Below are 24,774 nucleotides of genomic sequence, written 5' to 3'. Positions count from 1 at the left end.
CAACTACTGCAGCTTGACATCAGTCCTGTCACAGTGCACAAGGAGCTGTAACAGAGCTGTGACAAAGACTGGAGGCACCTCAGCACTTTACTCAAGTGTAGAAACCTTTCCAAAGATCTTTAGAGAACCAGCAGTCAAATAACCCCACATTATTTCACACGCTGAAAGGGTTTTAGCATTTTATAGTAATACTGTAAACAAAAGATTAAAAGTCAAAATATTGTACAGACAGAATGACACTGATAAATACAAGGTTTGGAAAAAGGCAAAAAAGCTTTTCCTTTCCTCTGCAGCATTTTGTAAAGGAAGAGCAAGTGTGTATACAGGGGAACAAGAGGAGATCTAGTCCTAAAAGAAAAACACCTTTGTTATTTGAGGTGCTACAAACTCTGTGACTGCAGTGCTGTGAGTGGAGAGTTCATGAACTTGCTGCTGGGGGTTCCTGTGGGGTGTGAACCACTCTGATTTCAGTGTAGCTGGAGCAGGGGCTGGCAGTTCCTAAAGTGTCCCTTGGTTTTGGATCAAAGGCAGGTTTAAATAAGTGATAAATTACACCATAGCTCAGTGTCACCCTGCTTTGGAAAGCAGGTAAGATATGTTAAAGAACAGCACACAGAGGTGTCCTGAGAGACTGAAAAATACCATTTGCTGCCTTTCAGCCATGCCAATTTAAGGAGAAGTTCCTAGAAGATTCTCAATGTATTTAATTGCCAGTTGCATGATTTTGAAGTAGGTCTCACAAAGATCATTTGTAGTTCTAATCCCGTGCGTTGTCAGGCTAGAGCTGCTTCTGGGGTTCAGAAGGATGGAGAGGAAATAAAACCCCACAATGAAGAACATTAATTTACTGGGCTGTCATCTCCTCTCTCCATTCCTTCCCTCCCTCAGGCTCTGGGAGCCAGACACAGCACCAGGAATCCAGCAGTGCTATGGCACTTGTGCTTGGATATATCCACACAAACACACCATGGCTGGCTCCTGGGCAGTGACAGCACACTTCCAAGTAGGACACAAGCAGGGGCAAAAATCAGTGACTTCCTGCACCACCTGAAATTCAGACTCCCAAAAAAATTCTCATTTTTGAAATTATGGACTGACACTTTTGTGAACTGTTACGGATGAAGAAACCTGGAGCACATGTGGCCACTGGGGCCAGGCAGTCTGGCAGCAAGTTGTCAAATTTTGAAAGATTTGCATAAAAAACGTAGGATATACAAGAAATGTTTTCACATTTGGATATGTTGAGGTACAGAGGTTATGTGCTGTGGCAGACACAGCTGCTTTTGCACTGGCACTCTTCTAACTTCCTTTTTTTGTTAACGAGCATAGAAATCTTTAGTGAAATTGCATCTGGAGTTACTGAGAAATGCTGCTGCAAACAAGATGGTGCCTCAAAGATGACAGGAAAATTCTGCAGGAAACTTACCAATGAATTACTAACTCAGAAACAAAGGATAGTATTTAAACCACTAATGCCCTAAAGTAACATCAAACATATATATTAATGGCATAGTGACAACTAAAAGAAATAACTATTAAGTTTCAAATTCCTTCCAAAACATAAAGTGACAAAGACCTTGTAGAGTTACACGTAACAAGCTTGGATGCCCACAACTACTACTGGTTTAGCAGACTAAAAACATATTGCACAACAGTTGGTATGGGAACAGAGAACGTTGGGCTGGTACCCCGTTACCAGGACAAACCTTCTTCCTGCTGGGAGCGGTCCCGGAGCCTGGGGAGCCTCAGCCAGAGGGATCCTGGCAGGGGAGGCTCCGGAGGGACGGAGATGCTGCCCTCCCCATCTGTGCAGTGGTGTCAGAGCAGTTCCACCAGCAGGATCTGAAAGCAGAACGTGGCCCCAAGGAAACATCTACAAGAGCTCGGTACAGCGCTGGGACATGAGAGTGGCTCGACAGCTACTTGCGACATGCTATTATCCATAACTACACTGGCAACACAGGCACAAAATAAGGCAGTGGGTTAAATTAATCATAAAATTGTTAGAAAACATGCAAAAATAATACTGAGTTTAAAAAAAAAAAAAAAAAAAAAAAGTTTCTTGCCCCTTGAAGTTTTTTCCTCATAAAAATGCGCATAGTTCCACACCTATATGTTGAAATCCAGCCTTTAAAAAACCCCAGAGTAAAAAGCCCCGAGTGCCTCAGTTGTTGTTCTCTTTGGTTGTGATGGTGACCAGCTGCTTGGCAGCCTTGGCGATGTCGTAGGCGCACTGGATGACCTGCTGTGTCACCAGCTGGATGTCGGGCGCGGGGCTGGGCTCCGCGGGCAGCGCTTTCCTGCACTCTGACTGCAGTCTGTAGGCACTGGATGTCAGCAGGCGCAGGGAAGTCCTCACCAGCTCCGACTTGGGCTTCTGGGAAGGGAAAACAGAAGCTGAACCAGGCAGAACAACACAACCTTTTAATTAGCCGGGAGTGCTCACAAGGGTTTCTTTGATGCGGGATGGCTGCGGCCAGGCTCTGCCTTCCCCTCGTGGCAGCAGGCAGAATTTCTCCTCTCACGGAGGTTCCAAACGGCTGCCAGGCAGCAGGCAGGGAATAATAGCTCCATGCCCTCCCTTAGGAAGTTACTCATGCACATTTCTGGTGCCTGTTTACTGTCCCAGCCCATGTCCTGGCTGGCAGGAGGGGACAGCGTGTCCAGGACGATCAGTGCAGGCGGGACAACAGTCTTGGCTCTTTCCTCGTGGTTTTGGAGAGGTGGCTAAGACTTTACAAGAACTCAGCCATGGGGATTTCACTCCCTAAATTTGCTGTGAGCAAACAGATCACTTTGGTGGATGGGTAACAGATCTAAACATGGCTGCAGGAAAGAAATCCAGGCAATGGCACTCAGATGGAAAAGGGGGTGATGAGTCTGGTGAAATTCCCATAGAACTCCACAACTCTTCATGCCAGATCCAAGTACCTCCAGTTTTCTGCTGTTCTTAAGAGTTTTAAGTTCAAGAGTACAATTAAAGGCCTGGACTCACTTTAGCCCTTCCCAGCTGCCACGCTAATAAATACAATGGTGCATCATAACCCCATCATTTCTCCCTAACATTTTCATTTAAGGAAAACAATTTTTGATTTTCATTCTGAAGGGAAATTACACTTGAGGAACAGGGCCAAAACCATTCTGATGGTGGCAGGTACTTACTTTTGGGAACAAGGCTGCCATTTCTGTCACTGCCACATGTATTCTCTCGGAGCACGGTATATAACTGCAAAAAGATGCCCTGGGTTAATTATTGTGTAGAGACTCCCTTCCCTCTTCCAGTTCATTGCTCAGTGATTGTTATTCTAAAAACAACCACGTGGCTTCAGAAAAAGCAAGAACTTAACCAATAGTGCAAAATTACTTCTTAGATTTTCGTTGTTCTTCAGAGTTGGTTTGAAGGAATAACTGTCCCCACCTTTTATATAAAACATTCTCAGGAAAGTCTCCATTTGTGTGCAACTTCAGAACACCAAGATGCCTTCTTGGATTCATTAATACCCAGTAAACAGACAAGGCAGAGTTCTCACACACATGCATCCCCAAACTACCAACTGCATTCACAGCCTGTGAGTTCTAGGCTAAATATTCACTAATTCTGATGAGTTAGTTAATAAAACAAAGGCAGATTCCATGAATCCTCATTGATTTCTCTTCTGATTTATATACCAAACGAAAGCTGGTCTGTTCAAAATAGATCTTACCATAAACTGCTGTGAATAGTGAAGTGTTAGTGTGCTCTCTCACAAGTCTCATTTCAAGAGACTCGTTTTTATGCATCAAAGACTCAACTTTAGCATAAGTTAGTTCACATGATTCAGTCTTAAAAAAGAGAATCTCAAAAATCACAAAGCATTCAAGAAAACGATTCAGCACGTGTGGGTTATGGTAGGTCAGTGCCCTTTCAAGCAAAAAGAGCCCCCGAACCCACCCCCCTCCCCAGTCATTATTTATTTGATCTTCTTGCAACACCAAAGGTGCAAAAAAATCAGTCACTTGCAAATGCACTGAGAGAGAAGCAACACACTGGGGTCATTTTGGCAATGCAGGAAAATGCCTTGAAAAGGAGTATTTCCATGTGTCTCAAGTCACATGAGTTCTTCCAAATAAACTAAAAGTGGAGAGAGGTCTTCCAAGTTCACCACAATTCCCCTTCTGCTGTTGAGTTAATGATTAATCTGCTCCCTGCAGCGCCCTGCTCATTAAGAAGTCAATTTACTGATTAAACCCTTCACTAATAAGCCAGAGAAAGCCCTGAGAATAACCTGAATGAGACACCCAGGTGAACAACACGTGTTTCATTGTATGCTCTCTAGGTCAGCTGCAAAGTTTCCAGCGTGGCCTGGAGGAATGGCTTTAGTTTAATGTCTAAACACTCACTGTGAGCTTGTGAAATGCTCTGACACTGTGTTGGGTTTACACACATTCCAGTGAGACATCAGGAAGATATTCAAGTAGTGACAGCTTGGAAAAGGAATCCCTCATTAGCAGTAAATTGTGTTAATCTCTTTCTCCAATCCTGACATTTGTTGGCCGGGGTTTGAACCTGGGCAGTTCTGTTTTGAAGAGCCTCTCACTTAAATTTCATTTCTATTTTAGGCATTAATAAACAGTATTTTGGTCAGGTTGGAAGATACCATATAAACACAGATCTTTTTTCATGGATTTGGGATGCAAATGATCTCATTTGACCTCCAGCTGTATAAACACTTGAGGGGCCTCAGCTAGCTGTCAGGTGAGAATGTTCCACCTTGGGGATGTGAAACTCCTGCTACTTTTGCAATGGTGCAAAGATGCAGCAACCACATGTTTTGTTCATAGAATCACAGAACACTTTGGGTTGGAAGGGACCTTCAAACCGCAAAGATTTCTTCCTAAAGGAAGAAGTTCTTCCCTGTGAGGGTGGTGAGGCCCTGGCACAAGTTGTCCAGAGAAGCTGTGGCTGCCCCATCCCTTAAAGAGTCCAAGGCCAGGTTGGATGGGACTTGGAGCAACCTGGGCTAGTGGAAGGTGTCCCTGCCCATGGCAGGGGGTGGCACTGGATGGGCTCTAAGGTCCCTTCTAACCCCAACTATTCTGTGATTCCATGATCCAACCAAGTTGTTGTAATTTAATTTACCTTGACAGGCAATAAATAAAACAGAGACAGGAGAATCCTTTACACCAGAGCCAGCTGCAGCTCCAGGCTGTGGTTCTGTTTCCCCACTGATCACTACTGGGAGCTGAAGGGGCTGTGCCACACCCCTGACCTGAAGGGGCTGCCTGCAGTTCCCTCATCCCCTGGAGCATTTCATGCATCGCCTTCCACGACCCCCGTGTGGCCGGAGTGGGAGGGAAAGGGGCAGCAGAGAAGGAGAAAGGACACTGTGCCTGGGAGGCAGGGACAGAGGCCAGAGTACCAGGAGGCAGGGCCGGGCTGCTGGCTGGTCAGAGGCTGCACGGGGGCTCGTTCAGCCCCGGGGACCCGCGTGCCGAGGCTGTGTCTGAGCTGGGATGTGCCCCCACGCTCCAAGGGCCTGCTCAGCCCATGGAGCACAGGGAAAGGGATGGGAGAGAGTGAGAAACAAAAGGAAGAAGGGGTTTTATTAATAGATTATATTCTTGCATGACTTTTTTTTACTCTCCAGTTATCTAGGCAGCACATGATTTTTCTCTACAACATTCCCAGCACGAGCTTGGAGGATGTGTTATTACATCCTCAAGTATCTCATTCTGATAAGGAAGCATTTCCCTGTGTTAAGGAAGCCAAGGAAGAGGAAAACAAAGAACAGCAGCTTCCTACTTCAGTGTTTTGCAAAATAACACTCATCTAAGCATAGGCAAACACCCCACTCCACGTGTGGTAGAGAAACCAAAAATGCAGCATAACAGGTTTTTTAAAAGCCTGATCAATTCAACAATGAAAGCCAGGTATGCTGCATTCTTTCCTTCAATGATTTAGAAAAAATATCACTGTATAGTGTCACTATCATATTGTATAGTGTGATACCATAAAAACTAAACTTATTTAAAGCTTCCCTGTGAGAAACAAGCAACAAGAGATTGCACTGGGAAAGGTTACGCCAAGGGCAACGAGCTCAGCACAACCACGGCAGAAATCGTCACTTGGCATGAGAAGGAGAGGCCACGCCAGCCCTGCTAAAAATAGCAAAGTACAAGAAGGAAAAAACACAGAACAAAAGTGGCCCCATTGTTGTGCACTCCTCTGAGCGAGGCAGGAAGTGAGGGCTCAACACAAACCGCTGCTGCTTCTCCCAGGCACAGAGGGCACCGAGCTGGGGCCACAGCAGGGCCAGATCTGCCAGCCTGCAGGGCCAGGTTTGCTGGAGCCCAGGGTGTTCCAGCCCCAAAATGTGCTCACACCTGTGAATATGTAACTGATTTACAGCCCTCTGAAAGAGCTGCGTGGGAAGCAGCACCTGATGATCAGCAAAGGGAGTATCACTTTTAGTCACCCACAGCTATTCTGGAAACTGTTCAGGTGGGCCAGAAGTTCCCTGAGGGAGCCGAAGCTGCTGCAGCCTGGTACGCTCAGGCAGTGCTCTGCTTGCTCAGCTGTGTCTGTATCTAAACACAATAGGTCAAATACTTTTGTTGATACATAATTTGTACTAATAGCTCAGTAGGAAAGCCAAATTCTCTCACAATTTTCATCTGAAGCAAGACCTGGTGTTACTATCACATTCTGTGGAGCGTGATCACCTATGGACACAGAGGGGTGAAGGCCCAAGAAGCACTTGCAGTGAGTTCTCTACAACACATTTGATTTGTGTCTTATTCAACGCTTGTTTTGCAGCAGGACTCACAAGTTAAGGGCGGGGCAGGCAGCACTGCAGCCAGAACCCACTCACAAGGGGCTGGTCATTTGTCCCCAACTCGCCCTGTGGCACTAAGGACACCAGGGAACACCACAGACCTACACATTTTACAGGTGTGAAATAGTGAGGCTGTATTTTTCTACAGGTGTACTACAGGTGAAAACACCTGAAGAATTTTCTTTGTTTTCTCACCAACTGCAGAGCTTTTCCAGCACTCCCTCTTTACCTGTCATGTTTATTCTCTTGTGCCGCTCGCAGCAGCTCCTGGATGTTCTTGGTGATCTGCTCAGTTTTCCGAATCACATCTTCTGTACTGGGCAAACTGGTGCTGGGGGCTGAGTCTGTGTCTTCAGGGATGGACCCTTCCCCCTGCCAAACGACACTGCGCTGCCGCCCCTTCCTGCCCGACCTGCAGGGGAGCAAAGCAGGGGTTGGCCCGGGCACAGAACAATCTCCTGTCACCCCCAAGCTGTGTCAGCTCTGTCACAGCACCTACCCCGGCTCCTCCAGCTCCACAGGGGTGGTGGGGTTGTCATAGTCGCTCTCGGACACGCTGCTCTGCTTCTCCAGCTTCGAGGCCTGCAAGGAACAGATTTACTTCAGCCTGTGCAGGAAAGAGCAGCCCTGGGCTGTGCCAGAGCCATGCCTTGTGCATGTGGATTTGCTCTTTGCACAACAGCTCCTGCAGGAGCCACCACCCTGGAGCTGCTGTGCCCCTCTCCCCATGCCAGGCTCCTGCTCAGATTGTACCCGAGGCCCTGGGCACTGCCAGCACAGCACAGCCCCACCAGCCCCTGAGCACCCAGCATGGCAGGACAGACAGACAGACAGAGCACAGCATCGTTCCCTGCCACTGAAACTGCCCCAGGGGCACACACCCAGAAGCCCAGCAGGAGCAGAGGCCAAACAGAGAAGCAGCACCATGAAACAGGAGCCTGAAGAGTGAGCAAGAACCACTGGAGAGGGGAGAACCCTAGAGAAAAAGAGGCCAGACCAAGACAGCAGAGCAGAGGTCAGAGACCATGGGGGAGAGGCTGAATGCAGAGTGCAAACCAACTGGTGGGAGGCTGGCCCTGGGAAGGCCACTGCAAAATGGGAGCCTAAAACAAGGGCTGAAGACTGTGGCAATGGGAAAGCCAAAATAAAGACAGGAGACAGAGATTGGGGGAGTCCAAGCTGCAGGTGGAAGACCAAGGGCACATACAGAGCCGATGAGACTTGGAGCTCATTACAATCTGGGGGCCAACACGAGAGTGGTTAAAGCCCATTGCAAACTGGAGCCCAAAACAGGGTGGGAAGCCAAAGTGTGAGGAATTGAGGCCCACTGAATGCTTAATACTGGTGCAGAGTTGGAAGACCAAAGAAGTGAGAGTTGTGCCCCAGAGCACAGGATGCAACAAGGGCAGGAGGCCCAACCATCAGAGTAGAGGGCCATGGAAGAATTGTGTCAGGAGGGCAGGGGCCAATTCCAAAGTGGAAGCTGAAATGAGCAGGAGGAATGCAGGGAAGCAGAGGCTGGATTGAGCTCTGTAGGCCCATTGCAAAGTGGGAGGTTGATCCAGCTGGGAGGCTGATCCCAGAGCAGAGGCTGAATGAAGAAAGGGATACTAAAATGAGCTTGGAGGCCAAATCCTCGGCCAGGCTCCAGGATCACCCACACATCTGCCTCAAGTCTTCTAAAAACTACAAAGCTTCACCCAGGTGCCCAACACAGCATGTCTGGTGTCAAATACACCATGCTGATGTCACTCTGATCACAGAGCAGCAGCTCAGGGTCCTTCACAGCCCCAACAACCAGCCCTGGGGCTCTTATAGAAACCCTGAACTCAGCATCAGGGTATCTCAAGGGTTAAACTGTAAGGGACACCTCCAATGTGCATCCCTGACCCAAACATTTAGGAATCTGCTTACCAAATAACACTTCTTGACAGACCAGAAATGTGACCAGGAACTGGTTTTCACTGGCTGAGATTCAGTACATTTGTTAAGCACTCATCTGATGCTAAACCAACAATTCTTAACTGAAGCACCTGGAGTTATGAAACCATCTCAGTCTTAAAGTTACTTTGCACAGAAGGAAAAACCAGCATTTTTTGAACACTCCTCTCTCAGGACAGCTGGTAAAGATCAGTTGTAAAAGTGACATGTATTTTGAAGATAAGAAACTATTACATGTAGAGTCTGACCTTTCCCCTCTCCCAGGTGTACAGAGACCATGCCAACAGTGGCAAAACTCTACCATCTGGTCAGAAATACAAACAGCAGTGATGAATGACAAGAAGAGGATACTGGGGATCACTAATACAGGATCAGTGTAGAATAAAAGCAACCAACCAAACCCTGTGAAAGTTTCCAGTGCCAGACAGCACTGCAGCCAAACCCAGATTTCCATTTGGCCAAGGAGGTTATTCCCTTGAAAGTTTGATCATCTATCCCTACTTGCAAATCTAGTATTTTCTGGACTGATATGTCCAAACATTGTACAGTCAAAATAAAATGGGGACAGAAGGAATTAAAAAGCAGGTTCTGTGTCCTGGCAGGGAGAAGCCAGAATAAACTTTTAAAACCCCAGATTTGGAATCTGTAAGGCAAACAGTCAATCAGGACCACCTGGATTGGTGCAAGCCACTGGCCCCCAAGGAAAGCAGCTTTGAAGCTGGGCCTCATGCAGTGCTTTTAGTCAGCAGGAGAGTTGTACATTGGCTTAGAAATATCAGTGAGAGCCTGGAAAATCACTGTCCAAACAACAGCCAGCTTGTCTTGGGGCTGTTGTGCAGCTGAACAAGTGACCTGGAGAACTGTGCGTGGTGTTAAAGGCTGAAGATGCGAAATTAGAGAGAGGCAAGTGCCCAGAGCTGGTGGCAGCAGGAATGGAAGGGAGGAAGTTCTGCTCCATGCAGGCTGGAAGGCCAGGCAGTGAGAGGGGGAAGAGAGAGGATGTGGTTCTGGGGAGATTGGCACCTCCTCCAGGGAAAAGACCGATTGGGAAGGTACTTAACCCTTCGTGTGCTCTCATCCCTCGACCAGGAAAGCGTGGAGGGGAAGGAAGGTAGAGATGAAGAGGAGGTCACAAACGCACTCCTCCCGATCTAAAAATGGGAAAGAGAAAAACACTCGGGAAAAACCAAAACACAAACAAACTCTTAATGAAATTAAAGGAACATTCTTAAAACCATGGAGGTGACATAAAGAAAGAACGATGTTGAGAATCTGGCTTAGGCTGAGTGGACTTAATTCTTTCCAAACACAATTGAATTCATGCTCATTGTAATGCTGAGATTCCAGAGGTGCCAAATTCCACGGAGAATAAAAAAAATTCACCACATGCCAAATTAACTAACTCCACATAAGATCAACGCTTCAGAACAGCTACTCCTATCCAAATCTCCACCCAAATGACCAAAGGACCTATACAAAGCACTGTCACATGTTGCAAACACTGTCAAACACAAATGAATTCGGACATTTCCTGCTGCCAGAACTCCCTTCATATCAACATGACAATATAATTTAAAATGATCCAGATTTCATAGTTTAAATTAATTTAATTGAAGGTGGAGGCTGATTCCCTTGACGCACTCAACTTTATTCTGTGGAATGTGCATGGAACATTTGCCCTCCCTCATGCCAAAGGTAACTTCAAAATACATTTTAAAGGTCTTAACGATTTAACTGGAAGTAAATACAAGACAGGGCTACCAACAGGGAAAGATATTGTCAAAAATCCACACATTTTAAATGTGTGTCAAAAAGCCACTGTCCTGTATTCCTGCCCACAGGGCAATCTAACAAGGTGAAATAAAAAATCAACTGTGCTAGTTAATTAAACGCACTTGTTAATTAAATGCACTAGTGTGTGTTGGGTCACTTCTGTAAAGTATGAACACCTCAGTGCAAAATCCCTCTGGCTAACAGAGAACTCCCTCTCCACATCACACAGGAAAATACTAAACCAGAAGAATCTGCCTGACTGGCAGATCTAACCCATCTCCAGCCTCCAGTTCCAAACTCAGAGTAAGAAACTGGTGGGCTGGGGAAAATTTTTCAAGTTTATTTTATTTTTGCAAGGTGGTTATGAAGTTCCACAAATTGGTACCTGTGTGTTTATCTCCAGAAATACATGAACTTTACCTACCTTCTTGGAACACTATTTTCCCACCCTTTCTGGTTTTCAGACAATCACATATTGATATTTTATATATATGTAGTGTGGTTATATAGTGTGGTTAAAAAACCAGCTGAGCAGAAGCCCAAAGCTCCAGTTTACATATTCCAGAACTGCTACAGCTTCTGCTTTTCAAACCATCAGGCTCCTGCAGACATGTTAATACAGCAAACATGAACAATTCTCACAGTTCTTATTCCCCATTTTTTTTTTGTCCCCTCTTTTTTTTCCCCCTGAGGCAGAAGCTGAGTGAACAAGCAGAGTCGGAAGAGACGGGAAAGCTGCACATGAGAGGCAATGCAGAAGCAGCAGCAGTTTTACTCACGTGTGGAGGGAAGGGCTGCAGCCTGGTGATGTTTTCTTCTGGGTAGGTGACCTCCCCCATGGGCAGGTAGGGCTTCTGCCCTGAGCCAGTCTCGTACATGGACATGGGCCTGCTGCCCCGGGCCGACGGGCGCCGCTTTAGGGAGGAATTGCTGCTGGGGTCTGGGTACTCAGAACCACTTTGCACCTGATAGATATTGGTTGTGGCCTGTCTTCTGAGGGTGGTATTTTCACTCTGTAGCGTTTGGAGCTGAAAGAAAATTGTACTGTACTACTTGGTTTGCAAAGAGCAAGTGCCAAAAGCCAAGTGACCACGCAACGCTCGCTTGGCAGCTGTGCTAGAAAATCCAGGTACTGCTAGCTGGGGGTTCATTTCTCTTTCAAAATCTACTTGACTTGCTTGGTATAAGCATAAAAACATCTTTGTTCCAGATCTGGAAGTATTTAGGTGCTGATTTCCAGCAGCTGCTGGGCTGTAAACTAAGTTAGATGTTAAAATTGGCTGTTGTACTCCAAAACACATGACCCATTCCCTCCAGCCTGCTCTACTGGCACAGGAATCCTGGGATAGAATGAGGCTATGGGGGGAAGGACTGCCAACACAACAGTTTTCCAAGCAAAGGGAACCATTTCAACAGCCAATACAAGGACTTAGAAGACTTTCACATAAGGCCCATGAAATCTGACAATGCCAGAACTGCAGCACAGACACCAGAGGCAGCACAAAGGAACTCAAGCTTGCTCTGCAAAGCAAGGAGAGAGTTTAGCTTACGAAAATTAGGCATCAGCTACTGCTATCTAAGAAGCCAACAAGAAAGCATTTTAAAGCCTTTTATTATGTATTCATTTGATAGTGAAAATGCACCAATTCTGATTATTTTGTGGACTTAGAGTAAGTTTGCTATATTAACACATCAGAAAGAAAAGATGCAGTGAAGAAAAACTGCAGCACAGCAATGATCTCCCTTCTACTACACCATGTAAATATCCTAAAGCCTCATTAATTCATAGGCCCCAAAGGTTTTTTTTTTAACCCTAAATAGACTATATCTGTTTAAAGAAACTCAGTATAAGTGAAAAGTTAATTCAGTTGATTCAAGAGAAATGCTCAACCAGTACAAGCTGTTGAAAGACCAAGGAAACACCCCGAGATCTCCCAGTGTTCACCATTCCAACAGAATAGAAGAAAATGTTGGCACTTAACAGACAAGGATAATCCAATATGCTGAATTAGCTCAGCCTCAGGTGCAAACAGTCTCACCACTCTCCAAAAGCCCTGCTCTGCCCCAAAACAGTGGGTCCACCCCACAGCCTGAACAACTTTCTCTACACATCACTCTTGCAGGATTGTAATTCTTTGGAAAACAGGATTTTAAACACTAGTTAAAGGGATTAATCTGAGGGTAAGCAGCCAGCCCTTTCTAGCCAGTGTGACAGACAGGATAGTGAACTCAGATATAAATTGTCCTTAAACCCACAAAAATATAGATAAGTGCACACACATAAGATGTGGGCTGGCACTTGCTTCCTCATTGTTTAAAGCTGCTTATATTGAAGCAGGACAGCAAAACCACACAAGACTTGCAACAACTGCCTTGTCACTTGGAAAACTGATGTCAAAGTTTTGACATAAGTCAAATCAGCCTCATGATTTACTAGGTTGGATCACCACAAAAAAACAACATTCAAAGCACATGTTGCACATAAATATTTATAGTCTCGTATCTGATCCCAAAGCAGCTCCACTTTAAAATGAGTTTTCTCACTATCCTAATACTGGATTATCTCATCCTCAGTTCCAGCAGTTTTATTCTAACAACTTCAGACACCCCAAGAGCTGGAGGGCTTCCCTCTGCTGTGGCTGTTACCTTTTTCTGCATAATCCTTAGCTCATCACTCAGGTTGATGTTCACTTTCATTAACTGCTGAATCTTCACCTCAGAAGCCACCAAGGCATTTTTAACCTGCATATATTCCTGGGCTGTCACTGGTCCATCTGACAAGTCTGAATCCAAGCTCTAGGAAAAGGAAGAGAAAAATACTGACACCATTAAGAAGAAGAAAACAAGACCACAAGATTTCAACAGCTTTTCATGTACTTTCTTTAAAGGCACCACAGTTCAAATGGAGTTTAAATGAATAAGATCCATTAACCAGAATCATTTGAAGTCCTCTATAAAAGCAATCTGATGTCAATTAGCTCTTAGCTCCTCTAAAAACATTTGCATTAGCATTTCAGTGACAAAATACTGTTTTATAAGGATTTTTTAAAAAACATACAATAAAGAACTGCAAACTTATAAATGACAGACTGCTAAATATCCAGTGTGCATATCCCTGGGAAGACTAAAGTAGAACCACCAGGTTTACTGCCCTTTGATATCATTCTGCATTACTCCTGGAATGGTTTAACTCACTTGGACACTACTGGTCTGCTGTGAGTATTTCTTCAGTAGGAAGCAGTGAATGTTTGTGAAATACCATGGAATCACTGATTCAGAGCTTTTTGGCAGATCTAATTATTTCATCTATGCAATTAAATCTATATCTTATCTCCAGACATACACATTACTTTTCCAGAGAGGTTTTTTTTTTTTACAATAAAAATTCCTTAAGCAACAACATTTAATTTTAGAAAGTTCATAGACTGAGGCATGATTATGAAATTAAGATATTGATTTTTCTGATCATGAATGCAGAGTACACTTGGGGGTGTATCACTATTTCAAGCCTACCTTCTGCCTGTTTGATTTAGCTGCATTTGTTTCCAGATCTATATCTTCATCTGAAGCAACACTGTCGTAATCAGGCTGGTCATTGTCCTGACTTTCACTGCTGTGCTGATTGCTGATGGATTTGAGTATCAGCTCCACATTCTCTGCAGATCAACACATTAAACACATACTAGTAAATCTGGAGAAGAAATGGAAGTTCATACTCTGAAAAAAATTAATTTAGATCCACCTAAGAGGTATGAATGATTACTGTCCCAAACTTTGAAGTTTTATGGTTCTGTCTTTTCATTTCTTCTAAGCGTTTAGGCAAGTTAAAATAAGTGGTGAGAATCGTTTAGGAGCTTAATAAAATTCATACAAATTTAAAAACCCCAACAGACTACATTGGACAAATGGGTAGCAGCATTCAAATACAAAATACAGGGAAAAATTAAAAGTTAGAAGAGATTCTTTTGTATTTTCTCTCCAGAAAAAAAACCCCAATATATAAAAACAATAGATCTCTCTCTTAATTCAGTACTGCTGAGGGGCTCTGGGAGTGATTAAACTACTGAGGAAGTGCCTGCAAAGGAGCTGACAACAAAAGATCACTCACCTTTAGAACCAGTGAGAGAATTCCCCTGTTGTCTTCGTTTGGCATCACTTAAAATGTCTATAACCAGAGTAGCAAACTCGTGGGCATTAAATCGAGCCAGTTTCTGCCTTCCCTAAATTACAGAATAATGCAGAGGAAAAAAAGTACATCCTGCATCAGATGAACAGCAGAGCTCCCAGGAAGAACTGACTATACACTTGGAGTTGACTGTTCAACTTCATTTATTGCAAACAGTATGATTTAAAGGGGAAATATGAAATTTTATTTTAACTTCTTTCCAAGTGGATGCAACTCTTCTACAAAAATGAAATGCAGTAAAGCAATATTACTTAAGCCTATTTAATTACCTGGCCTATTAAATTATTTTTACAATATTAAGAAGATTTCATACCTGATTCCTGGTTGAGGAATATTCAGGATTTACAGGAAGAAAAGGGACCACTGTGGTCTCTGTCACGAGTGTACTGTGGTTCTGAGTAGCAAGCCAAACTGCTCCAGAGAAGAAACAAAAAGAGGGAGTAACCTTCCTGTACTGCTTGACACTATTTCTTTGTCAAATAAAAGACTGCAATTTCAAACACAAACACAATCAATTCAGAGGAAAGCTTTTCCCCAGAGGGTTCTCCATTTTGTGAAAAACACAAGATTTTTTCAATTAACATCCCCTTCAGGCAATGCAAGACAAAGCAACTCCCCTCAGCAGTAATTGCTGAATACAGAAGCACTTGAACAGAACATGTGCTTGGATTGGCATCTTGTATGTAAAGTAACAATCCAGATTTGTTTTATTTCATTCCAGAAAGCCTCACTCACCTGCATCTGTTTCCCTTCTGTCAACTTCATCATACACATCCATGGCAAGTTCTTCAAATAAGTGGTTGCTTAGCTAAGGGTCGAAGAGAATAATTACACTTTGAAAGGAAATGAAACCCAGTAAGATCTCTGATAACAGAGAAAATGCAAGAGCACAGCTCTGCTCTTTTCTTCAGCCTCTCTAATTCATAGAAATGCTCCTTTCTCAGCCTGCACAGGGAGCAGACATGTATGACCACCCTATTTCTAGGTACAGAGCCAACCATTCTGTTCTACACTTCTCCCTTCCTGGTCAATGGACTTTTTTTCACTCCCATCTGACAACAAAGAGACCTTTTGTGTTTGGGATGAGGCAGAGGCTCTGTGGGAATGAGGTACCAAATGCCACTGGAGATGTGGACTTCAATGAACAGTGAAGGCTCACAAAATATTTGTGTGTTTCAAGCTGTTCCTACAGCAGATGGGTCAAGAGATACTTGTGGTAGGAAGCCTGAAAAATGAAGTGCAGAGTTTGCCACATCTAGAAAAGAAGTTTTACTTACAGACTGAAGCTTCTTCTTGGCTGCTTTTGCCAGTTCTGATACATCCAGACTGCTATGAAAACAGGAAGTGATCATTACATCTACAGCATTTCAGGGCTTCTACGTATCAAAATTCTACATTTTGGTAACTCAGTGATTAAAATGCCACTTTATCTTAAACCCCCTCATATTTTAGTGTTTTTAGCATTATTTTTAACACACTAATGTTACTAATATTGCTACTATAATATCACTATTAGCACATTCTTATGCTCTCTTATACAACAACTTATACATTTAAAAACCAAATAATACCAAAATTTCTTTGGAATATGAATACCCACAGCTTTTTACCCACACAATTTTTAGGTTATTACAGTTTTTCACAGCAATGTTGCAAGCAGGAGGTTGGACAGTGGTTTACTTACAGCCGTCTTATTTCCAATTGCACAGCAATAAAAAAGGAACAGGGACTTAAAATTAGTACTTGATGCTTCTTATACAAATATGATTTCATTGATCACAACCAAAAGTTAAAAGCATAAGTATTACAAAAATCAGGAAAACACTCAATTGGTCCTTGAATTATTTCCACAATCTGTTTCCTAGGAATTCCCCATGTGTGTTCCCTTCACAGAAATGTCTCACCTTCTCCCTGCATTTTAACAAATACAGTCAACTTCTATAATTTTCTGATTTGTTGATATCCCAATATTCTTTCTAGGGAAAAAAGCTTTCAAAACTAATAAAGGCACACATTAAAAAGTTAGAATGGCAACAAGCTTAAAAGGTGCTTCAGTAAGGAAAGAAAACTTAATTATTAGGGTTTTTTTACTCGGATGTTTTCAGACATGTGATGGAATCAGCAACTTACCTGTCTGCCATCTGAGGTATAACAAAGTGCTGCCCATTTTTGTGCTCTAGAGTTGAAAACAAATTGCATTTTAATAGGTTGGTACTGGCTTACAGTTTTCAATAATATAAGCATCAGGCAACATAAAGTAATTTATCTTGCATGTAATTACTCAATTTCCAATTATAGGCAACTAGCAAGTTATAAAAGAAGGCTCCTGCCATGATTTCCAGGTGTTATCAAAGATTCCAATTAAGGCTTATTACTTGTATTGAAATTCTGTTAAAAAGGAAAATTAAGTTCTAACACAGGTTACCTTTAGGGTTAAAAATCTCTAAGTGTCCTTGTGTTCAAAAGGCACACACTTAATAGAACACTCCCCTGCTGTTGCATTTCAATTAGAAGAAACTACTTGGAAGAGTTTTTACAGTATATAAAAAACATGTATTTGCGGAAAACCAAGAAGGAATTTTGTTTTTAATTTATATCAATTTAAAACCCTGCAGTTTTATCTGAATTTTAAATGCATCAACCCTAATCTTGCATCTTATACTTCCTTTGGTTCTTTCTGTGTAATTTATATAACATTAGAATATTTGGAAGTGATACAAGAAGTGCAGCACCACTGACACAAATAGGACACAGCACAGTCTGAACTGTGCTGGAACAGACAGTGACAGGTCTGAGAGTGCAGGTGCTGTGCTCACCTGGTTTCCTGCCACAGAGGTAGAAAGCCAACCTGTCTGTGAGCTCGTACTGGATCTCCACCAGCCGCTCTGCCAGCTCGTGGTGCCCCCCTTGCCTGCTCACACACAGGGGACAGGGGTCAGTCAGTGACACACAGAAATGGGCAGAGAAACAGATTTAGTACAAGCCAACACTGCACGTGTTTGAGTGCATCAACCCAAAACAGACTCACAGCCTGGTTCCACCCCGTGTGCCCCAACCCGGCCCTTCCCTACAGCAATTCCTGAGTCAACCCCCACTCCTGAAGCCTGAACTTGCAGACACTCTTGTCTGATTAATTTCCTGTGAGCTGCTAGATTGGCACAGCCTGTGTCATTGGCCTCACAGCTGATGTCTCAGGCACCCAGAACACAGGCTGTGATCTGATGAAAATACTTATTCCTCATTTTCATTCATTCACTCTTCCTGGAAAAAGTATTATTAGCATTTAACACACAAACTATTTCAGGACAGAAACGTATCTCAGCAGGTCCACTGTGTGATTTATGGACATCAGAGACTCCTACCTTGCATAGTCAACTGGAGTTTTCCCATTGGAATCTTGTGTGCCAGGATCAGCACCATAAACTGCCAATAGTTCTGCTTGCAAAGTCTGTCCTGCCTTCGCAGCAACGTGGAGCGGGGTGTTTCCTTTCTCCTGCAAGAGATGAAAGAAAATATCTACTTAACCAACAGGTGTGAGTAGGAGATTGAAATATAACATGAATCAGCTGAAATGAGTATAAATAATGTGAACTGTAATTGATTGTATATCAAAAGAATGAAAAGAAAATGTTCCTACGGGATGAAAGAAGTTGGCTTGAGCTCCTAAGGAGAGCAGTCGCAAACAGGTCTCCAGATTCCCTGTCCTCACACTGGAATGGAGTTGCTGAAAAAGAAGCAGAATTATATTTAATACAGCAGCAACAACTGTGAGTCAGCAGTTGTTTTTCAGCCATGCTTTGAGAAACAAAGCAGAGTTCTCACTACAGATCTCTTGTGTAAAGGGTTTTCTCCAGTTCACTTCAATTACTGCCTCTTAACATCACCTCCAGCATCCACATAGATAACCACAAAAAAGGGGCTTTGAGTTGAAGTCAAGCTTTATTTATTTATGTAATAGTGCAGAAAACCAGAAACAATTAAGCCAAAAGCAACTAAGGGAAGTCAGTGAGATCTGCCTGTGCTGTCCCAGGAGCCACTGACCTTGCTGAGATCCTTGGCAGTGACACTGTCGTCCTCCCGGCACGGCAGGCGATGCACAAATGCTAACATTTGATATTTAGCTCTGATGAACTCTGCTTTGTTGGGACTGCAAAGAGAAATCCAGGCAACAAGAAAGGAAAGGAAAGAAATATCAGTGCTTTCGTAAGTAATACAGATGCTCCAGAAAAACAGAAAAATTCACAAGTGAAGACTGAATCAGAGCTTTGCATGTTGCTGGTGGCAAAGTTAGGCATGGAAAAATATTTTCATTAAAAACAACCCAGTGCAGATTGTCTGACCATACAGAGAAAACGTCTGTTACAACCATCAAATATCTGCAGACTGTAGCATGTGGTGTCTGTTTCTTAAAAGAAATACAGACTCTAAAATCATGCCAGCTTAAGATCTACACTTACTCTACGCAGTTATTTACATTTTCAAATAAAGCACCATAGTCAGGGGCAAAAATCTCTAAAGTTTTACTTAATTACTCAACCAAACTCCATTTTGTTGGCAGCATTCAGTGAACTGAAGCACATGACAAAGAAAAGTCCTTTGACTAAAGGTCCTCACATTCAACAGGAATCAATAATTCAGAGAATTCAAGCCCTGTATTCCCATTTTTCAATAAATTTTAAAAAATCAACACTCAGAAATAAAAGAAAAAAAATAACCACTTTAGTCTTTTTCTCTTCCAGCAAGCCAACACACACAGGTTCCTACAGATTCCTTGCTGCCCTGTCACTGCTGAATAAAATAACCCCACTTCTCTAACATAACAATTCTGCATTTCCCACTTACTGCACTTTATCCTGCGGGCTGGCCTTGCGCCGCCCGCTCATCACGGAGGCAGGGTCCAGCAGGGAGTGTTCCCAGATGGAATTAGCACCATTGTTGTACAGCGTTTCCACCATCTGAAAGCCAGAATACACAGACATTTTGCTGCTGGCTGCACTAATCAAATATCTGTACTTATTTTCAAGTAGATATCAAGCCAACAGATTCCCACTCTGTGGGCCAGCATCTGTAACCTACTGGGATATCAGAACTGGGCACGTGCTTAGGAGGTTATGATGTGGAATGCAGGGAGAACACCCTTAAAATTCTCTGCTCTTCCCAACAGCAGCTCCAGTTCAAAGAAAACCTTGCATTACACTGAAAATTCAGGTTGAAGCAGATGTACAGCAGAATTGTGAAAGAAAACTTGAGGTGACCTTCCAAAGCAAAGGCGTCAAATTCAAAAGGCAAAGACAATTCTGATTTTAGTGGTCCACCACAGAAAAACAAGAGAAACGAAACAAGAATAACCTCAAAAAGCAAAGCTTAAAAGGACCAGCCCCTCTCAGAAAAAGGTTTAGTGATGTAAATTACATTTTAAAAAAATCACTATATCTGGCTTTAATGGAGGAAAACAGTTTTCCTCTCTACCTGCAGCAGTGTTGGAGGCCACGGGGTGTGTTTGAGATGCCTCACTTGGGAGATGTGACGGCCCAGGCTCCTGTGCACACTGCAGCACTCGTCACAGATCAGGATCCCCCTGTTTATGGATGCCCAGCAAGGATCTGCAAAAGAAGCCATTCATTGTAACACAGGAAGCAACACGACCTTGGATTGCAAAAGCAGAGTCTAAAATGAGCAGCTCTGCCTTTTAACCTTCCCTGCTTAGCCACTGTGTGAGCCTGTAAATGTTACAGCCTTGCTGGGGCTCTGGATGCTGGGAAAATGGGAAACACCAGCCCTTGCACTCAAGGGGGATGTGGGATTCCAAGGACAGTGAGGAGATCTGCAGTGGAAACTTGGGAAAAAGCCCCACTGCTTGCAGTTCTTCCTGTGAAAATACTTTCCTTTCTAAATATAACAGGACACTGAATTTATCACCACCTTCAAGTGCTTTACTTGTTATTTTGTGGACTCCTACAAAAGTATTCCTAACAACAGCGCCTACCTGCTCTTTGGAAAAAAAACTGCGGTTGTCTTGGGGTTTTTGTTGGTTTTTTTTTAAACTTGTCAAAAAAATCTTTTTTAAAAACAAATCTATACACATGAAGTTGCCACAGCACTCAGGCTTTTTCACCTACTACTCTGTTTTCAGTTTTATATATAACAATGTCTTTTAAATTTCCACTTTAAATAATAAAAACACTCAAGAATGTCATAATAAAAAAGGATACCGATGTGTCAAGTCAAAGGCTCAATAAAATCCAAAATTCTCAAGCAAAATAACTTCATCTCTCACCACATCTGAACTGAAGCATCTCATAAGCAGCCCAGAAGAAAACTGATGGGAAGTGAAGTAGTAAATAATATATATGAGCTATTATGTAGCTTCAGACATCAAAAGGCATAAAATCAAGTAGGAATGGCACATTAGGTTGAAACAATAAATGCCCACAGGACTCCAAACAGGTCCCTTGGCTGCTCAGAGCTCAGTCTCCAGAAGAAACTCCAATTTCTGTCAGTGACACGTGAAACTCAACGTGCCTGAACCCAGCAGGAACAGGCAACTGAGCAGCCAGCAGAGCTTCAGACCTAGCACATCCCAGGAGAACAAAAAAGGAAATCAAGATCTCTTTTATTTTGGAAAAATCTTAATTTCAAATGCAGAGATGAGTCTGAGGCCAAATAAGTGAGTACAAGGCAAGCCTGGTATCTGATGAGAGAACTTCTGAGTCCTGTCAGAACACATCTGAGCAGTGGTGCATCATGGAAAAGTCTCCTGTGACCCATGCAACAAACGGACTGAATCCTTGCAAATGAGATGTGACCACAGCTGTGGTTTCTGAGCAGAGCTGATGATCCGGGTGTGCTGCAGGCAATGCAGGCAAATCCGTCTGAGCCACGAGGGACAGGAGCATCTCCTGACCTGGCAAAACCAGCCCAGCCCAGAGCCAAATGAAAGCAGGTGTTTCAGAGGAGAAAAAGTAATTATAAAAAACCCAAATTAACAACAAGCACATAAACTCCTTTTAAAATCATTCCATTACTTAACAACTTTCACTTCCAAGAAGAAAAAGAATAGCAATGGAGTGAGATGCATTCATGGCAACCTAATGACCCAAACTGAGGCAGCCTTCCAGATTAATGAGCCTGGTCCCTTCATGTTAGAGACAACCTCATCACACATGGACGGGATCCTAAGGGATCCTTCCCCTTGCCATTTCCAGGCTGTTTGTGAGCATTGCTCTGCATTATCAACAGTCAGCACCGGGGGTTTTCTTCACCTCCACCTCAACACCCAATGCCCCTGGATATTTTAGGTTTAAATTTAATGCAATGAAGTGTCTGCCCTGGAATTTGAGTAATTTTTAAGAGAGACCTACTTATGGACTCAATCAGGATATGTTTAAGCCAGTACCAAAATACACAGAATCCCGGGATAACTGAGGTTGGAAAAGACCTCCAGGATGATCAAGTCCAAGCTGTGCCCGACCCCCACCGTGTCACCCAGCCCAGAGCTCTGAGTGCCACGTCCTGTCCTGCCTTGGATACCTCCAGGGATGTTGACTCCAGACCTCCCTGGGCAGCCCCTTCCAAGGCCTGAGCACCCTTTCCATGAGGAAATTCCTCCTGATGCCCAACCTGAGCCTCCCCTGGCACAGCTTGATGCAGTTCCCTCTCCTCCTGTCCCTGTTCCCTGGGAGCAGAGCCCGACCCCCCCCGGCTGTCCCCTCCTGTCAGGGAGTTGTGCAGAGCCACAGGGTCCCCCCTGAACCTCCTTTTCTCCAGGCTGAGCCCCTTTCCCAGCTCCCTCAGCTGCTCCTGCTGCTCCAGACCCTTCCTCTTCCCTGGACACGTTCCAGCCCCTCAATGTCTGTCCTGGAGAGAGGGCCCCAGAGCTGGACGGAGCACTCGAGGGGCCTCAGTGTCCCAGCACAGGGGTGGTCACAGCCTGGCCCTGCTGCCCACGCTGGTTTTGGTACAAAAGACAAGTGGGGAGAAGCTGCAGGGCCGGGCGGGCACTTTCAGGAACCTGCAGGGTGGTTCAAAACAGGAAGCGTGAGATGAAGACAAGCCCGGCCGTGGGTTTGAGAAGTGAGCTCCTGCCTCAGGATAGGAAGTGCAGCACAAGAGCTCCCGTAAGATCACCTCGTGTCAAAGAAAACCCTCTGTACTTTGCCACAGGAACAAAGGGGGCATTGATGAGGCTCCAGGGGAAGCACTAACTAATGCAGGTGCCAGGCACACCCGCTGTGATGCAAAGGCTGCAGCCCTCAGGTCTCCTGACACAGCCCCTCTGCACCCACTGACAACCCCCCTGGTTTAGGTAAAGGAAGGGGTTGATTCATTTTATTTACAAAAGGATTAAATTAAGATTTCTCATATACGTGGAAAAGCCAGTGGATTTCTAGTAAATAAGTAAAGACCTGGCAGTGCTCTAATGCCACGATAAAAGGCCGGGTTACAGGATTACCCCGACAGTGATTCCGATACCCCGAGGAGCTTAAGGAACACAAACATTCACACAGCTTTATCTCAGAGTCAGAGCACCCCCGGTGTGTGAAAGCATAGATAGGCTTCCCTGTGTGATAGGGACAACTGCCTGCCTGAGAGATGCCAACTCCATTTATTGTAAAACCAAAATTCTACAAGGATACAAGTAGAATCACAGAATCCCAGACTGGTTTGGGTTGGAGGGAGCTTAAAGCTCACCCAGTTCCACTCCCTGCCATGGGCAGGGCCATCTTCCACTCTCCCAGGGTGCTCCAAGCCCTGTCCAACCTGGCCTTGGGCACTTCCAGGGATGGCTCAACCTGTGCCAGGGCCTCCCCACCCTCACAGGGAAGAATTCCTTCTGTAAAAAGAAGGAAGCAACTTCTTGGAAGTTAAATTGGAATTTTTATCATTTTTTAAAACATAACTCAGATTAGATAAAAGTTGTTCTCTCCCTCCCACAACCTATCTTCTGCCAATTCAAGTGTTAGCTGCATTACTGTGCTTTAATTCATTTCATTATGTACATAATTAATTAATTATATCGGGAGAACCTGCCCAAAAAACAAACGGCAAAAACTAGAGAGACAGAAAAGATACAGACAGAACAAACACACACAGCTGATGAAATAAACCAGGACAGTTTTAGATACAAGAGCAGCACAACTACAGATGGTCAGGAGATGCAACAGCCTTTCTAAAGACAAGATCTGTTTCCATAAGCTCCCAAACGATCTGCAGTGGGAGACGTGTCAGCACAGAGCAGACACTGCTCCTTGAGCGTGCCCTCGTCTCCAGACACCTCAGCGCAACTTTCCTTGGAAGTCTGGGACACCTACACCCAACCCCGGCCGTGGGACAAGTCCCAGTTTAACCCCCCCCGACCCTGGGAATACAGGAATGGATGCACGGCTCCGAACCCAGCCCCGCTCTCGCCTTCACAACTCCCCCAAAACAGCCACTGTCCCTTCCAGTGACACATTCCCAACCCACGCCCTCCTCCCACCTTTCAGCCCCGTGACTGGAAGGTGGATTTCTGTCAGCTTTTCTCTTCCTAAATTAGGGAGCTCCACATTTCCTTTCATGCCGTTGGGTGTCTACACGATGTTCCCCGGGGCTCTGCCCCCCTCAGCCTCCCCCGGGCCCGGGAGGGGCGGCGGTGCCAGCGGGACCCGGACACTCGGATACCGAGTTATAGCCCAGCCCTGGAAGTGTCCCAGGCCAGCCTAGACAGGGCTTGGAGCAACCTGGGCTCCTGGAAGGTGTCCTGCCCATGGGAGGGAGTAGACGGAATAGGCTTTAAGGTCGCTTTCAACCCAAATCATCCCGGGCCCTTCACAGGTGCAGCAGCGGCCGCTCCGGGGCGGTGACACCCCCGGGCCAGCGGCGTCCCTGCGGCCCCCGGCCCGAGAGGGGAGCCCGCGCGGTGCCGGTGGCGGTGCCGTGCCTACCCTGAGCGCTGCAGTCGGCGCAGACCTCGCTGCTCCTCAGGCGCTTCGCCATCGCGGGACCGGCGGCAGCGGCGGCAGCGGGGCCGGTAACGGGCCCCGCCAGCCCCGGGCCGGCCCCGCGCATGCGCGCCAAGCC

The 24,774-nt window shown here is 44.8% G+C and overlaps 1 protein-coding gene across 12 annotated transcripts; it reads right to left on the bottom strand.

The window, feature by feature from the left end:
* Nucleotides 1-165: 165 nt before the first annotated feature.
* Nucleotides 166-24,747, bottom strand: GIT2 (GIT ArfGAP 2). Of its 12 annotated transcripts, none has more exons than XM_048322642.1 (22): nt 24,639-24,747; nt 20,185-20,318; nt 19,558-19,670; nt 18,757-18,862; nt 18,353-18,439; nt 18,078-18,208; nt 17,532-17,626; nt 16,846-16,891; nt 16,400-16,405; nt 15,993-16,044; nt 15,451-15,523; nt 15,029-15,126; nt 14,638-14,749; nt 14,043-14,185; nt 13,176-13,325; nt 11,309-11,557; nt 9,818-9,907; nt 7,315-7,397; nt 7,045-7,227; nt 5,400-5,516; nt 3,163-3,226; nt 166-2,377 (listed from the first exon to the last, which is right to left on the bottom strand). In XM_048322642.1, the coding sequence occupies exons 1-22, from the start codon at nt 24,688-24,690 to the stop codon at nt 2,165-2,167; spliced, it is 2,397 nt and encodes a 798-aa protein (XP_048178599.1). In that variant the 5' UTR covers nt 24,691-24,747; the 3' UTR covers nt 166-2,164. The 12 variants fall into 12 exon arrangements, with proteins under 12 accessions (XP_048178599.1, XP_048178600.1, XP_048178604.1 ...); XM_048322643.1 differs by having other exon boundaries at nt 15,993-16,041; XM_048322647.1 differs by lacking the exon at nt 5,400-5,516.
* Between the last annotated feature and the right edge of the window lie 27 nt (nt 24,748-24,774).

Source organism: Corvus hawaiiensis, chromosome 18 (genome assembly GCF_020740725.1).
Source record: "Corvus hawaiiensis isolate bCorHaw1 chromosome 18, bCorHaw1.pri.cur, whole genome shotgun sequence".
NCBI classification, from domain to species: Eukaryota; Metazoa; Chordata; class Aves; order Passeriformes; family Corvidae; genus Corvus; species Corvus hawaiiensis.
Note: the sequence above shows the minus strand (reverse complement) of the source record. Positions and strands in the feature narration are given on the sequence as shown.